Source organism: Polyodon spathula, chromosome 24 (genome assembly GCF_017654505.1).
Source record: "Polyodon spathula isolate WHYD16114869_AA chromosome 24, ASM1765450v1, whole genome shotgun sequence".
In the NCBI taxonomy this organism is placed as follows: domain Eukaryota; kingdom Metazoa; phylum Chordata; class Actinopteri; order Acipenseriformes; family Polyodontidae; genus Polyodon; species Polyodon spathula.
In genome coordinates this window covers 12,467,681-12,482,685 of record NC_054557.1, presented here as the reverse complement: position 1 = coordinate 12,482,685, position 15,005 = coordinate 12,467,681, and the positions used below count along the sequence as shown (strand labels likewise).

At 38.2% G+C, this 15,005-nt stretch overlaps 1 protein-coding gene across 1 annotated transcript; it reads right to left on the bottom strand.

Moving 5' to 3' along the window:
- Positions 1 to 273: 273 nt before the first annotated feature.
- LOC121299287 (major intrinsically disordered Notch2-binding receptor 1-like) lies at positions 274 to 12,409 on the bottom strand. The gene is made up of 4 exons (XM_041226960.1): positions 12,086 to 12,409; positions 8,679 to 10,956; positions 5,347 to 5,598; positions 274 to 1,775 (listed from the first exon to the last, which is right to left on the bottom strand). Exons 2-4 carry the CDS (start codon positions 10,908 to 10,910, stop codon positions 1,578 to 1,580), a joined length of 2,682 nt encoding a protein of 893 aa, XP_041082894.1. The 5' UTR covers positions 10,911 to 10,956; positions 12,086 to 12,409; the 3' UTR covers positions 274 to 1,577.
- Between the last annotated feature and the right edge of the window lie 2,596 nt (positions 12,410 to 15,005).

The following is a 15,005-nucleotide window of genomic DNA, read 5'->3' as shown; positions in this document are numbered from 1 at the left end:
GATCAAAACTCTGTGCTGCAATTTTCCACCAAACACCCCAAGAATAAAAAACAGTGAACATTTGCTCTCCAACATATGTTTGTGAACCTGACTCTGTGCAACAAAAAAAGACAAAGAGAAATACACAGACAAACAGTCAGAACAGTAATGTTTTAATACTATAATATCGTTACACCAGTGCTTACATAATGCATTTGTATTAACTCTGAAATTATTTATAAAAGACTACAGTATGCAATGGATCACAGTTTATATATTAAAGGCATGGTCACAAGACTGATCACAAGGTTTTTGTAAACTTATTACAATCAAAAGCAATCAGTAATTGATGCCTGTATCCAAGGTCAGTCAGTTCAGCTACATGCACCGCTGTGTAGAGAGATGCTAATGAAGATGTCATCGGAACACTGACATTGAAGGGGACGTTTTAGATTGGCAGCAATTATTGTTTCTTAGGCCCTTGAAGAGATTACATATCGGCAGGCTGAGTTTGAAGCGCTTAATACCACGTTACTCAAGGGGCTGGACAGCTATGTGGTGACACTTTCACTGCCTGGTTGACTGGAAGTAGGATTCTACTGAGCATCAGGGCAGGAACGTTGTTAGCAGACAAGAAGTGGATAACAAAGTAATAAGTAACGGAGATAGCTCTACAACAGCCGGTAAGTACCCAACTCTTCAAAAATCTACACAATCGCAGCTCTGAATATAACCAGCTTAAAACTTCCAAACTTTTGCAGACCCGTTTGCACTGTCCTTTTATTATATTCAAGGATATTATGTGGGGGCAATGTATCAACCTGAAAACACCTGTGGGGTTTATATAGAATCAAGAGGTGGCAGGATTTAGTTCTGCCACAGATTACTTCATTAAAATAGACCTTGTGGTTTATTTTTTTATGGTTATTATTATTTTAATGGATCATAAATCAATTAATCAATGCATAACTGTGTTTTCCATTCTTTATACATAGTACTGGTTTACCGACAAAACATTTCTAACCTCATTGCTCTACATGGCATCTCTTAATGTTTCAAATGAAGCCTGAAATAAATAGGAATTATACACTATAGTGACACTATATAATACAAGTCCTATTTATCAATAATTAGCACACTGGTAAATTAGACATGAGTGCTTTTATTGCTTTACAGACAAGACTCTGTTACTCAGTGGTCAATCAACAGATATTGCAATAGCAGTGCTATCATTCTGATTTATTCCCTGCCTTAATGACAGTCCCCTGACATATCTGTTCTCTGCTACAATGCAATCCTTCTGTTTTCTGCACTTAAACATGAATGAACTAGATTTAAAGAACAAATCCTGACCATGTTTCGAACGTTTGATATTCTTTAGCTAAAGTAATATAATAGAAAAATTATAATAGAAAATAAACCTCAAAAGTATTCTCAAAATTTGACAATGAAATGTACATATCCTCTGTGAGCACTGTTTACAAAAATCTTGACACAGTTTTCTTGTCAACCCACTGCTACATATATTTATATATTTTTTGTTAAATTGGTTTTAAGAATAACATTTCAGCTGTATATAATACAACAACTTTTACATGTTATGATTTCATAGTGCAAATTGGGACCACTATGACCAAGATAACAGTACAGACTGCCGCTGCGATCAGAGCTCCAATCTTACAAACCTTCGCTCTCCTGAACTCAGCCTCCTTGTGCTTGAGTAATGAATCGTAGCCTGGCGTGTAAATGTCCTCCATCCAGAACTCTAAATTGTTTGGATTTAAAGATTCTTGAGTCTGAAATGGAAAAGGAAGAAAACGCTGAGTGAGTGAGTGGAAGAAGAATAGACCGCTGCACAATGGACGTGGAAAATGGGTTGTAGATGCTTCACCGTCAATGATTTACACTCCAGTCCTTATTCAGTCAACTGAAGGATGCTGCCTGTTGAGACTGAATCCTGGACGGTTCTTGCAAGCGCTTCTGATAGCTTTTTAAATTGATTTTCATCAATAAAATATGACATGCAAAAAAGAGAGAGACATCAAGTGCAGCTATTTCTTCTGAAAGCGAAATTACCAACAAGGTCGAACCAATTGCAGTAGTGTAGTCCAAGTCTCAAGCCCTAGCTCTAAATAATAAACCTGTAAGCAGAACCATACTGAGTTGTTTGTATTTCCACAGGGCTTTCCAACTCCTGGTAGCTTACAACTTCATGGTGCATTATTACTGAAGGTCTCTATCCCTGTCTGAATGATAATTCATCAAGTTCTACTCCAGCAAAGCAGCTAAATCATGAATCAGTATTCCAGCGTTATTAGCTGTTACAGCACTGAGATCAACTGGAGACCTTTCTAGCAATCAATAAGTAATACAAGTAAGCTTTTCTTTTTGTTCGAGAACAGATTTATGAGGATGAAAGTTATTTCTGATAGGGATATGGATCGTGCTGTAGTCCTTCATTTTTGCATTCTGTCAGAATTACTCAATGCTATGCTGAACCCTTGTTTAAAAAAGGTTTGTATCTCAGTACAGGTCAGAACGTTTAAATTGACATTGGCTCTGTTGGGCTTATCAGTGCTGCTACTTCCACAGTGAGCTGACATTTCCTCACTCTGTGTTTATCCTGGGGGTGCTTGATAACTGGTGGTGCATTCTATGAAAACACTGCAGTCTGTATCTTAAAGGGCACCGCAGCACATGGCAAAGAAAAAAACACATCCGCTGACTGCTGCGCTCGTTAATTTTCAGATGGTCCTAATGTTATCATGCTAGCACCAGACAGCTGGTTAATGTAAAAAAAAAAAAAAAAATAGAAATAAAAATTATGGGGGGGGGGTTGTCTTTAAGATTAGTGTAATGTAGTTGCTGCCTATGACTATCTAAATGAAATACATTTCAGGCATTTTTACACCAATTTATCACAATTGAGGGATTATTAGCGTTAAAGAGTGACTTTTTTTTTTTTTCTTTTTTTTTTTTTTTTTTTTATCAGATTATGTTTAGATCATTAAAATAGACTCAAATTTTATTAACTCTGGCTGGTATATTTTTATATGTCGGTGTGCCAGGTTCCAGGTCTGGATGTCAAGCCTTTGAACAATGTAAAGGGATGGAAGACCAGATATATGGGAATTATGGAAATAAAATATGGGAAAACCCAGACTGAAAGGTGATAACTCATGCAAGGTGTGAGTACTGATCTTATTTGATGAATGCCTTTGAACCTTTAATTCCTTCAGGATTTGGTAGATGGGCTATGAGCAGGTCATTCACAGGTAGTGTGCTAATGAATCTCCCACATCTAACCTAAAAGTGCAATTTACAGTATACTTTCTGCAGCTGTCTTATAAAAAAGCAATGCCTGACACAGATGATCTGCTTTGTAAGATTGCCATTTGGTCCTGTTCTCAAACTTGTACCACGTCCAACATATATTCTCACCATCTGCAATGAAAAAAAAAGTCCTTGGAAGTTTCTGATTCGTGACAGACAGAGAGCTTATGCATTACTGGTTCTGTTTTTAAAACACTTTTTAATTTTATTTTTGTTTTGAAGCAGAACAATTAATCCACATTGTTCCTTGGTAAATAGAAGAATAGCCCCATTCGAATTCATCCGTGCCTCAGTGATAGGGCTATAAATCTTACACTGGCCAGCGGCTTTGCTGAGGAAAGTCAGTATCCAGAATTTTGTGCAGTAACTGTGTATTTTGTTAAAGCAAACTTTGCCATGTCCCTGTCTTGCTTACAGTAGAATTAATCTATTGTGTTCATAAACAACTCATTTTCAGGTAAATCCCTTTTCCCGTGGCTCAGGTAATTTACATTACTAAACCTGGAAACCTGTTACAGCACTTGAGAGGTTAAAAGAGAATTTGACCATTTCAAATACTTAATTTTGATGACAGTGCTGTATAATAGCGACGATGGCAAAGGGCCAGGCTCTGTAATCTTCAGACACTGGTCATTTTGGCACTTTCAATTTACCGTCTGGATCGCTTAGCTATATTGCATGCTAGGGTAGAACAGCAGCTTCCTGGGAATAATGGCTACACAATTTCAGTGGAGCTCCTCTGCTGGTTGAGAACTAAATGGCTTTAACAGATAGAGCCTTGTGGATGATTATTGCAGTCTCTTGTCCTGAGGTGTGAAGGCTAATTTTACTGATGTCTGTTAAGATCCCTCAAAGCCTATCATGTATACATTAGAAAGCTATGTTTCTGAAGATGACCTTTATGGATAGTCATGCCTGATAACATTAAAAGTGAGGAGAATATAATGTGCTAATAAAATACATAATACTGGCATATAATGGCTGTATGGGTATGCTTATATATGAAATACGGTATGCTACGAATATATATATATATTAGATATATAGATATATATATAATATCTATATATATATATATATATATATATATACAGAGAGAGAGAGAGACCTTGGGGACCCACTCAGGGAGTCACTGTGAAATTAACACTCTAGATACACTTAAACCTAACCCCAATTACAAACGATGTTAGCCTAATATAATTCCAATAATGTTTTCATGAAGGTTCAAAAAGGGGTCTAGTCAGAACTCCAGTGAACAACAGGTCACAGGTGTTTAGGATGTTCAGTAGCTGTAAATAGGTGCTATTTATGCAATTTTCTATTGCAGCTGTTAAAAAGCCAACAATCTTACAGGTGAAATATATTCTACAGACGCTATTTTGCAAATTGGCTAGCATTTATTCATTTCACATTTCATTTTCATTTCCGCAGATTAAATTATACCAGGTGCTTTGTGTTCTTTGTCTAAAATCAGATTTTGAGGGAAAAAGAATGAAGTTTCTTTAGACTAATCCTGTTAAATGCTGTCACAGGAATGCTTTTTTTTTAAACAGATTTTAATTAAGTCTAATTGTTTTCAAACTTATTGGTTACTGCCTTTGCAACGTTACAGTAGTCAAAAAGATCTATCCCTGAATGTAATACCTGAGTAAAAAAAAAAAACACCAATGCGTTTGATTAGTTAGAGGAGGAAGGGCTAAAAGCAATCGGTCCTAATGAGTTATTGATCCAAGCCCTATTGTTTTTCACTCTGCAAAGCTTTTATGTGAGTAAATGAATAGCTGTCAAGTATCAACCAAGTTAGTCAGAAAACAGTCATGTACAGGTAGAGATCAAATAAGATGGAACAACTCCCGCTGCCAAAAGAGAGCAGGCAGCAAATGTTAATTTCTCTTGACACTTTGACTTGCAGCCTGACATGCAACAGTATGCTGTGCTGCATCTAGACATCCTGCAAACAGTCTTAATTAATGACATGATCGTAACGCGGCACACTTGAAAGTATAAAGTAAAAGAATAAGTGTCGGGACTCACTTGCAGATCCAGCACTGCTAGCTTCCCCTTCTCCCCTGAGTTTCGTTTGTATTCCTCGATTGTCCACGAAGGATGGGGTCGCTTGGACTCTGACATCTCTGTCAGCCTCATATCCGTGTAGAGGGGGTTGCTCTTGTGCGATTTGACAGATGTGGAGAAGGGGTGAGGGCTGAAGACCTGCTCTATCAAGTAGGAATCTTTCGGCTGCTTCGAGGACCTGTGTGCCTGGGAGATTTCGCACTGCCTGTCTGTCTGCAAATACAGAAAAGGTTTGAGAGCGTGAGAAAAGGAGCTCCTCAGGGATAGTCATTTACAAGAGAAGCAATGGGAAACAGAATTATTTACTTAACTTAGTTTTCTGTTTGGGCAAAGTCAAAAACAGCTCCTGTTACCTGTGCAAAAACAACACCAGTTGACAATGTGCTTTGCTCAGATGCATTATAAAAAGCAAGGTGTTGCTAGATGATTTGCCGCAAAATTTCTGTGCAAGATTTTCCTATTTTTTTGATACCCCAATGTACTGATAGGAGACAAAATGAACCCCCAAGATGTTAGTTTGAGGTGGAAGATACACATTCCCTGATTATTATCCATATGAAGAGTTTTAAACTGAGGGGTGTCCTGCAAAGACCTGGTAACCCACAACCAGTTTAGTTATCATAAAATCATGTTTGGTTGGTAATATGAAGCATAGGTAGGTTATGGAAAGAAAATTAAATTACGGGTTATCAGGATTTTCCAGGACAGCCCTCTGTTGTACAGCAGCAGCTGTGTAGAAGCTATTCCATTGCAGGCACTGTAGTCGAAGGCCTGAACCAGGAGATGCTACACAGGAGCAGTGAATGCCCAACGAAAGATCAGCATCTTTGTAGTGTAAAGTGAACGTATGAAGCGCACGTCATTAATAATGTATTGCCTCAAGGCTGTACTCTAGCTTACAGAAGAAACAAGGAGGTGAGATTGGGTAGTCTTTCACATTTTGGCTTTTGCGGTGAGTGAAGGCTGTGGAAGTAGCCCTATGCTGGATGATGCCCCAGTGCAATGGATCTGGTGAGGCTGCAGACTTGACCAGGGTCAGTACTGATTATTGCCAACATGAAGAGAGCTGCTTCGTTGCTTGCTGGATGTCATGGAAGTCTGTATTTAATTTCATGTGAAACAATGTTGATGGTACACACATCACCAATCCACCACACAACTCTACATAACTGACTCACAAAATCTCATAGTCCCACCTGTACAACTCACCTTTTGAAGAGTGTTAACTTTCAATACCAAAGTTAAAAGCCTGTTTATGTTCTGATAATCATGGTGAGATTGCATATGCTTATTCTGTATGTGGTGACTGGAATGTGTTGAGATAATCAGGTGTTGGATAAATCAAGGGAAAGCTCTATTGAGAGAGTGAGAAAGGAAGAAACAACGTACGCCCCCTACAAAACTTGAACTCAATAAATAATGCTTTACAAAGTATTGGGTGTTTTGGTGGATTTCTATTAGTTAGACTTGTTTTTTTTTAAAAAAAAGTCGTGGTTGTTGTTGAATAAACCAACAATGGAAATGCTTCACGATCAGAAAGCTGCACTTAATCATTTAAGGCGGAGGTAAAGCTCTGTGAATTGGGCCCTATGTTTCTATAAATAGGTGAATAAAGTCAAATGTACTGTATAATTTCTCTGAAGATCAGAGCAGAGATTTCTGTACAGGAAATGTAATACAGTAATGAAGGTTGAAGGTTGTGGTGGTGTTCTGTAGAGGTGGTATGTAGAGCACTTGGTCCCCTGGATGCTGAAGGCAAGCTGGGAGCGGAGCAGCAGGCAGGCTGGCATACACTGCTGGTTGGCCGTATGCCACCTGGGCAGGGCGCCAAAAGTGAAACCGTCAGGGAATATCTTGCATTGCAATCCATAATAGCTGGAGAAATCTAAGCTGGAAAAATAGTTTCAGGGGCTGCTGATTCATTGACCAGGGCAAATTGATATTAAATAGCCTGCAATGAAAAACTGTTTTCAAAGATATGTGTACGGATAGATTGACTGTGACTGATACAAATGGCATAATGGGTGCAGAGGAGTGCCATCAGAGACACACATATGAAGCACGGTAGGCGTGTTACTTATGGAGAGAGCGATTTGAAGGGGGAACAATCTGAAAACCTTTTGAAAATGAAATTAAATGAAAACATTTTGTAAGAAAATCCATCTGTAAGCCGTGCGAAAAACAAGTGTAAAGTTCTCAGTAATCCAGCGCTGGAAAATAAAAAGATCTATATGAAGACAACACAAGATTGCAATAAGGTGTTATACTGTAGATGCAGTGGTATTAGGAGGACAAAACAAAAATATCCCCTGGGATAATGCTGTAGTCCTTAATGTGCACATTCTTTCAGAATTACTCAATGCTATGCTGAACCCTTGTTTAAAAGAGGTTTGTATCTCTGTACAGGTCAGAACGCTCAAATTGACATTGGCTCTGTTGGGCTTATCAGTGCTGCTACTTCCAAAGTGAGCTGACATTTCCTCACTCTGTGTTTATCCTGGGGGTGCTTGATAACTGGTAGTGCAGTCTGTGAAAACACTGCAGTCTGTATCTTAAAGGGCACCGCAGCACATGGCAAAGAAAAAAACACATCCGCTGACTGCTGCGCTCGTTAATTTTCAGATGGTCCTAATGTTATCATGCTAGCACCAGACAGCTGGTTAATGTAAAAAAAAAAAATTTGGGGGGGGGGTTGTCTTTAAGATTTAAGCCCTGTAATGTAGTTGCTGCCTATGACTATCTAAATGAAATACATTTCAGGCATTTTTACACCAATTTATCACAATTGAGGGATTATTAACTTTAAAGAGTGACAGTTTTTTTGTTTTGTTTTGTTTTTATCAGATTATGTTTAGATCATTAAAATAGACTCTCATTTTATTAACTCTGGCTTGGTATATTTTTATATGTCGGTGTCCCAGGTTCCAGGTCTGGATGTCAAGCCAGACTTTTATTCTAAGATTTTGAACAATGTAAAGGGATGGAAGACCAAATATAGAAGCTATTCTTGAGCTCTGATCACATTTTTGGACAGTGATTGGGGAACACTACATGGAACAAGTAGTGCCTGTAATCACTGTTTGTGAAATGCAAGGTACTTCCAAAGACTGGAGTTTCACAACCCAAAATTGAAAACATTAGGCTCCATATAGATTTTTGTTTAAACTGCAATGAGGTTGTGAAAAAAAATAGGTTTATTACTAATAGGATTAGTACATCTAAAAGTAATCTCTTATTCATGGTGTCTGGTATGCATTGCGTGTTTTAACATGAAAACAAAAAATAGAAATTACCTCTTTGGACTTCCTGTGCCGCTCCTTGCTTTCTCTTTCCTTTTCCTTCATCTCCTCGCTGGCTGAGATGGAATAAGAGGTAGCTCTCCAGTCTCTCTGAGAATTGGAGATGCTCGCAATTTTAGACTCTGTAGCACTGTTCTCCTCCGTTAAGGATCTGGACGACCTTCTGGTAAATAAACTCTTTTTCAAAGCTTTAACCCTTAAACTTTCACTATTACTCCCATTGACATCTGAACACCATTCTGGGTTGTTGTCCTGTTTGATGGTGTGGCCAGTGGTATGGCACTGGAAGATTCTTGGTGAGACATTATTATCTGAATGATCTTCACTGGCCAGGTCCAGTTCCATTTGGTTGTTGTTTGTTTCTGGCTCTTGGATCTTTTCATCCAGCTTATTCAGCTTGGAAAGAACCTGAGAGATCTCATCTCGAACCCCAGAAAGAGTCTCAAGTTTCTTCTCTATCTCACCTATTCTGAGGACCAGTTTGCACACACTGGCCTTCAGATCATCATCTGCACTTTCTTGTGAATAAAATAATTTGTCAAACTTTTTGCTGTATTTTGTGACCATGTTGTGCTCAGGTGAGCTATCTCCTTCTGATCTTGTCACTTGAGAGAGGGACCCATTGCTATTGTAACGGGATGACTGGATAACAGTAGAGCCAGAAACACTCATGTCATCCAGGAATCGAAAAATATCACTGATATCATCACTGACCATTTCTGAATCCTCCTCAGAATTCATGAATGTGTGCCTTTCTCCATACTTCATGTGATTTGTGTTAGAAAACTCCTTCCTCTTTCTCTGGTCAGGTTGATCGGTTTGTGTCCCTACACTTGAAGTGTTGTCTATATCTACTGCCTGCGAAGATGTACAATTCATACTTTTGTCTTTAAACCTTTTCATGCCGTCTCTCTTTTCCACAGATGGACCGCTAGACTTGGAACTCAATTCTTTTATTTTTTGACCATTGGATTTGATACCAAACCCTGATGGAGAAATTGCTGTTTGCTCTTTGGAGCACTGGTAATGCTGGCCCTTTTCCACATTGCTGACATTCAGACGATGGTTGTCTTCTGACTGCTTTCCGGTAAAAAAAGATGCTTCAAAATTGGGTCCTTCTTCTGTGTTCAGACTCAAACTTTTGACGGGCCAGGCTGTTTGCTTGCTCTGCCTTGTTGATGGTCTTAGGTTTGGGGCTTCCATCACAGTGGTGGGTCCAAAGTAAGTGGATGTTTGCAGATCATCCAAACTTTCATGTTTTGCTCGTCTTTTCTCTTGTACAGGGGAGCTTATGGGCTCAAAGTAGGGATTGCTATATGGCAGTTCAAAACTGTGATTAAAAAAAGTAGCTGGCTTATGGGTCTCCCTCCTGTTGTGCCCTCCCACCCCTTTATCACTTGGCTGCGAATCTGTAGTGAGGACCTGTGGTGTAAATGCAGCAAGATTGTGGAAGTCTTCCTTGAATATAGTTCTCTTCTGCACACAGGAGTGTACTGTAAAAGGCTCTGCATTTGAAATAAAAGTCTCCTTAATCCCCAAATTCATATGCAAAGAGTCCTGATCTGTGGATTCGCTGTCGATGTCCATTGGAAAGTAGGTGCTTTGCATTTCACAAGGTGGAGGACTGATGTTTGAAAACTGATGCAGCATCTGAAGCTGGTCAAGTGAAGCAGCCCTGCATTTAATTTCCTTATTAACTCCCAGCAAGAAGTTTGGATCAGAGGTTGGAATGAACTGCTTTGAGTTGCTGCAGTTTGATTTGGGACATGGTGACGTGCGGGAGCTTGAGTGCTCCCTGGCATCTAACAAATTGCTGCTCGTTACGCAGTCAGAATATTTGCATATTTCAGAGTCTGACCGACATGATTCGATAGATTGATGTTTATGGAATTTGGGCCGCTGTGCATGGGGTAATTTTTCCTTGGCTTCCTGGTCATTCATTCGGATCAAGTTAAACATGGTGACAATGTCTGCTGCGACCATTATCTTCTTGGATTGCTGGTTGTCCATTGAGCACCTCATCTTATCTTTAAACAAGGTTGCAGGGAAACTGGGGTCCAAGCAAGCTGTATAAAACAGAAGGCTCCTTAGTTTGGCCAGGTGAGTCAAGTCAAACCTGGCACACAGGGATTTACACAGATCCTGATAAGAAATGCTGCTGTGCTTTGTGTCTAGCTCTTCCAAGATCCTTTCCAGGAAGAGGGAATATTCAGGTGTTGGATCCATTCTGGGTGGTGGTTCTGATCCTTTATTTCAAAAGAAAGCTGTATTCCTGTAGCAAAAGTAATCAAACATTTTTAATAATAATAATAATAATAATAATATATTCTGTTTCTTGGTATTAGCTACCATTATCTCATGCACGAATAAAGGTATTTTGTGGGTTCTTGAACGAGGGATTGAAGCAGTAAGGATGTAAACTGTAGCAATCAATTCATCCTGTACCGACCACTAGACTGTGTCAAGACTTCAAGGGACAACCACCCCTCCAATTCAATAATCAATACACTCCACTTCACTGGTCTTATTGTTCTCGTTTTTGTTGTCTGTGAAGGGAATTAGAGAAGGGAAGTCATGGCATCGTCTAGACCAGCAGACGAGTGTTTCGTTCTTCGGCACATCAGTTGGATTTGAAAGTATTTATTTATTCATATATTATGCTGAATTTATATGCATATAAATAATTTATAAAGAGCTTGGAAGAATAAATATTTCTGCTCATTATAGCTGTGTGGAGAGATCTTGGGTGTAGATAGGCGTGGCAGGAGGATTTATAAATGTATGTTGCATAATATTAAAAATAAGACCACGCTTCATATTGTGCACACCATTGAAAGTCTTTCTGAAACAGAGCAAAATTCTACAATTTGCAGCTAGCTCCTGAATGCTCAAGTGCATTTTGAAATTGATCAAGGTACTTGACTTGAAAGGATTTTTAATGTTTTCTTTTAATATATTCTTGCATCTTTTTGTCTTGTCTTTATATTGTATATTATTGTCTAATAGAAATAGGTGTCCTGAGTTTCAAATGATGTGAGCAATATAAGAATCCAGGAATAAAAGAACATAGCCGATGTTTCAACCTTTCATGTATGCCTTAAACAATTTGATTGATCTGTTAGACGGTACATTGAGTTGACAAAATACTGTATTTGAAAAGCTATATAAAAATTGCTAAATAAAACCAGCAAAAATAATATATATATATATATATATACACACACACACACACACACACACACACACACACACACACACACACAGTTTTGCACAAACAAGAGCACTATTGTATTTATAAAATGCAGAGCACTCTTGTAAAATGCATGAAGTAGGTGATAATTAATATAAATACATACAGAAATACATGCTAATATGCAACACAGCAGATGTAAAAGCAATACCTTATGCACGGTCCCATTTAAAGCCATCCATGCTGGAACTGGAACACCAGTCTACAAACTGTAGCAGTATGTCAATTAACAGCAAAGTTAGCATTTAAAATATTTATTGTATCGATACTTACAAAATAAAAATAAAAATCCAGTTTTTTACACTTCTGTTAATTTCGATACGGATTACATTTTAAAACCCGAAATTCACGCTTCGTTTTTCAACACCTTCGTCTCTTAAATAATGCTTTTGCTTTATCTCCTTTAGTCTCTCGTTCGTGCTCTTTTTTCCACCGACTGTGATCCTCAATCAATCCTTTAGTTTTGAGGAAGGAGCTGTCCACTGACTGAGTGAGAGTGTGTGGTGCTGAAAGCGCGGAGGCGCTTTGTTTCGACTCACAATGACGTCATCACACCAAGTGCACAGTCGTCTCTATATCTTAAGCTCGCAATAATTGTGCACTGCATGTAACCGCAAATGGTTAATATATAATAATAATGTAAGGTGGGGTTTGCCACTGCACTCTTTCTGTGCTGGACTGGGCTATCTCGCCTTCTTGTGCTATTATATGATTGCCAACATTGTAAGCCAAATACTGTCTTTTAGTTATTTGGCAGACTCCTTTTGTTATCGACTGGTTTGCATGCACGTACTGCCGCCAGCCCCTTTCAATAGTGGATCATGTATCTATATGGTTTTGGCCACACACTATTGCTATAGTTTACATAATTTACAGGTTTCGCACAAAACAAAGCAACCGCCTGAGATTTACTTCTTGCAAAAAAAAATACCTTTCCGGTGAAATCCTTTTGCGCGGCATTCTTTGAAATTATCATGAATGAAGTTTGTTGTAAATGTCCGTACAGGCAGTGTGACAGACAGAAAACTGAAGCTCTTTGATTTGAAAGTAAACGCCGTGGCGGCACTATTTACATGCTAGCGATTACATTAGAGCACCCGTTGACTCAGCGTATAGATACATACATATCACATGGCATCTTTTTAGTTGCATCACGTCTTTCTACCTGTTATCTTACTTACGTATCAATGGTAGCTGCCACACATAATAATAATAATAATAATAATAATAATAATAATAATAATAATAATATATAATAATAATAATAATATCTTTATTTTTATATAGTTCCTTTCATAATGGACCACCATCACAAAGCTCTTTACAGAGGTAGGCTGTGAACTGTGCATTATATGCAGAGTCACTTACAATAGGACATTGATTTAACATCTCATCTGTAGGATGGAGCAGAAGGAGGTTAGGTGACTTGCTCAGGGTCACACAATGAGGCAGTCAATGGCAGAGGTGGGATTTGAACCAGTAGTTTTCTGATTACAAGCCCTGGACTTTAACCATTGGAGAATATATTAATATGATATCATGACAAACTACAGAATATACCAGTGTAGGGTGTTTTAAAAGTGAACTGCTTCTGTAGCTGTCAAGGCTGAGTTATTCAGCCTTGACAAATTAAAAAATTTGTATGCTGAAAATATCACTCAACTGCCATCTGTTTGGTAGATATGTTTTAGTCCAATTTGTTTTTTGGTTACATCTTTTCCAGGAGCTTATACCCGGGAGAGCAGAACAACATATGATAGAAGAATAATAAAAAAAACTTTTAAAAATCCTGAACATGTAAAGCAATAAAGTGACTTTCCTAGTCACAATCTAAGAGCACGTCGTCAACTCTTAGATTTAAAAGTTAGAACTAAGTTTGTGTTTTGAATATTCCAGTGGTATTATGTAACTTCAAAATCAGTCACTAAAGCGATGTTCTGAGATGCAACTTGCTCCATTTTTGTGAAAGGGAAACATAACTATGTAATAGGACAGCATGTAGATGGGCTCTAAATGAACTCCCAAGGAAGGTCAACCAATCTATGCAAATCAAACTCCTTCCTTGTTGCAGTGCCCACTTCTATTGTACTGGAGGATCGTTTGCTTCTCTGCTTTTCCAATGTTATTTCAGTTTATGCAAATGTTTCTTCTACCTCTTGTAGACAAAAAGGCCATATGTTGTATATCAGTAATTGCGATGAAGGGGTTCTGTTGTGTTACAAGCCAGATGTGGTGTTGAAAATGAGGTATTGTGTGGGTGCAGAAAACGTGAGTGTGCACTGTAGTTCTATTATTAAACAAACTATACTAAATAAACTATTATCTTGGAAGAAATATTATCATGCATAGTTACAATGTACTTAATGTGTAATTAAAGACACTTAATGTAAATGAATGTATTGATAGTAAAAAACCAGAAGAGAGGGGCAGTGGTAATGCTGCTAATGAGATAAGAAAATAGCTGTTACAACCTTGGTGGCTACTACCAGACTAATAGAGTTATGTCCTTCAAGAGCTACATTATGTAATTAATTTTTCTAATAGTCTCCTAATACAAACCTTTTTTTTCATCCAAGAGTTACGATGTGGATCATCAGGAATTTGACAGTGAGAATTATTATACATCACCCATCTCCTAATGTGAACAATGGAGCTTGCTCTTTCAATTTTGAGAACCATCTGGTATCAAACGCATTCTCAAAATACTGTAAAAAAATGGTTGGGTCATTTATTATGTATATTTCCATTGGCGGTGGTTGCTTTATATTACACAAGTTATTGTCTGTGCATCCTGTCTGTGCTAAGTCTGAGCTTCCAGTACTAGTTCCTGTTTGCAAAATGAGTATTGCATTGACCAAAACTAGTTAACAGAAAACATTCATCTAATGATTTATTGACAAGCCAATTCCAGAAAGAATATGAGCCAGGACTCAGCTGGGTAAGATCAATCTAAAATTAACAAAAGGGATCAGCCGAAAACAATTAAAGAGCTGATCAGCAATGTGTTGAGGTACATGGGCTTAAGAAAGCAAGTTCTTAACTATCTGTAATCCTCTGGTGGCTAATAAAGC

Excerpts from the sequence above, each read along its gene's own strand:
- LOC121299287 (XM_041226960.1), bottom strand. The coding sequence starts at position 10,910 with ATGGATCCAACACCTGAATATTCCCTCTTCCTGGAAAGGATCTTGGAA. Across the intron at positions 5,599-8,678 it reads GGCACAGGAAGTCCAAAGAG|ACAGACAGGCAGTGCGAAAT; the intron begins GTAATTTCTATT and ends CTGTATTTGCAG. Across the intron at positions 1,776-5,346 it reads TAGCAGTGCTGGATCTGCAA|ACTCAAGAATCTTTAAATCC; the intron begins GTGAGTCCCGAC and ends TTTCCATTTCAG.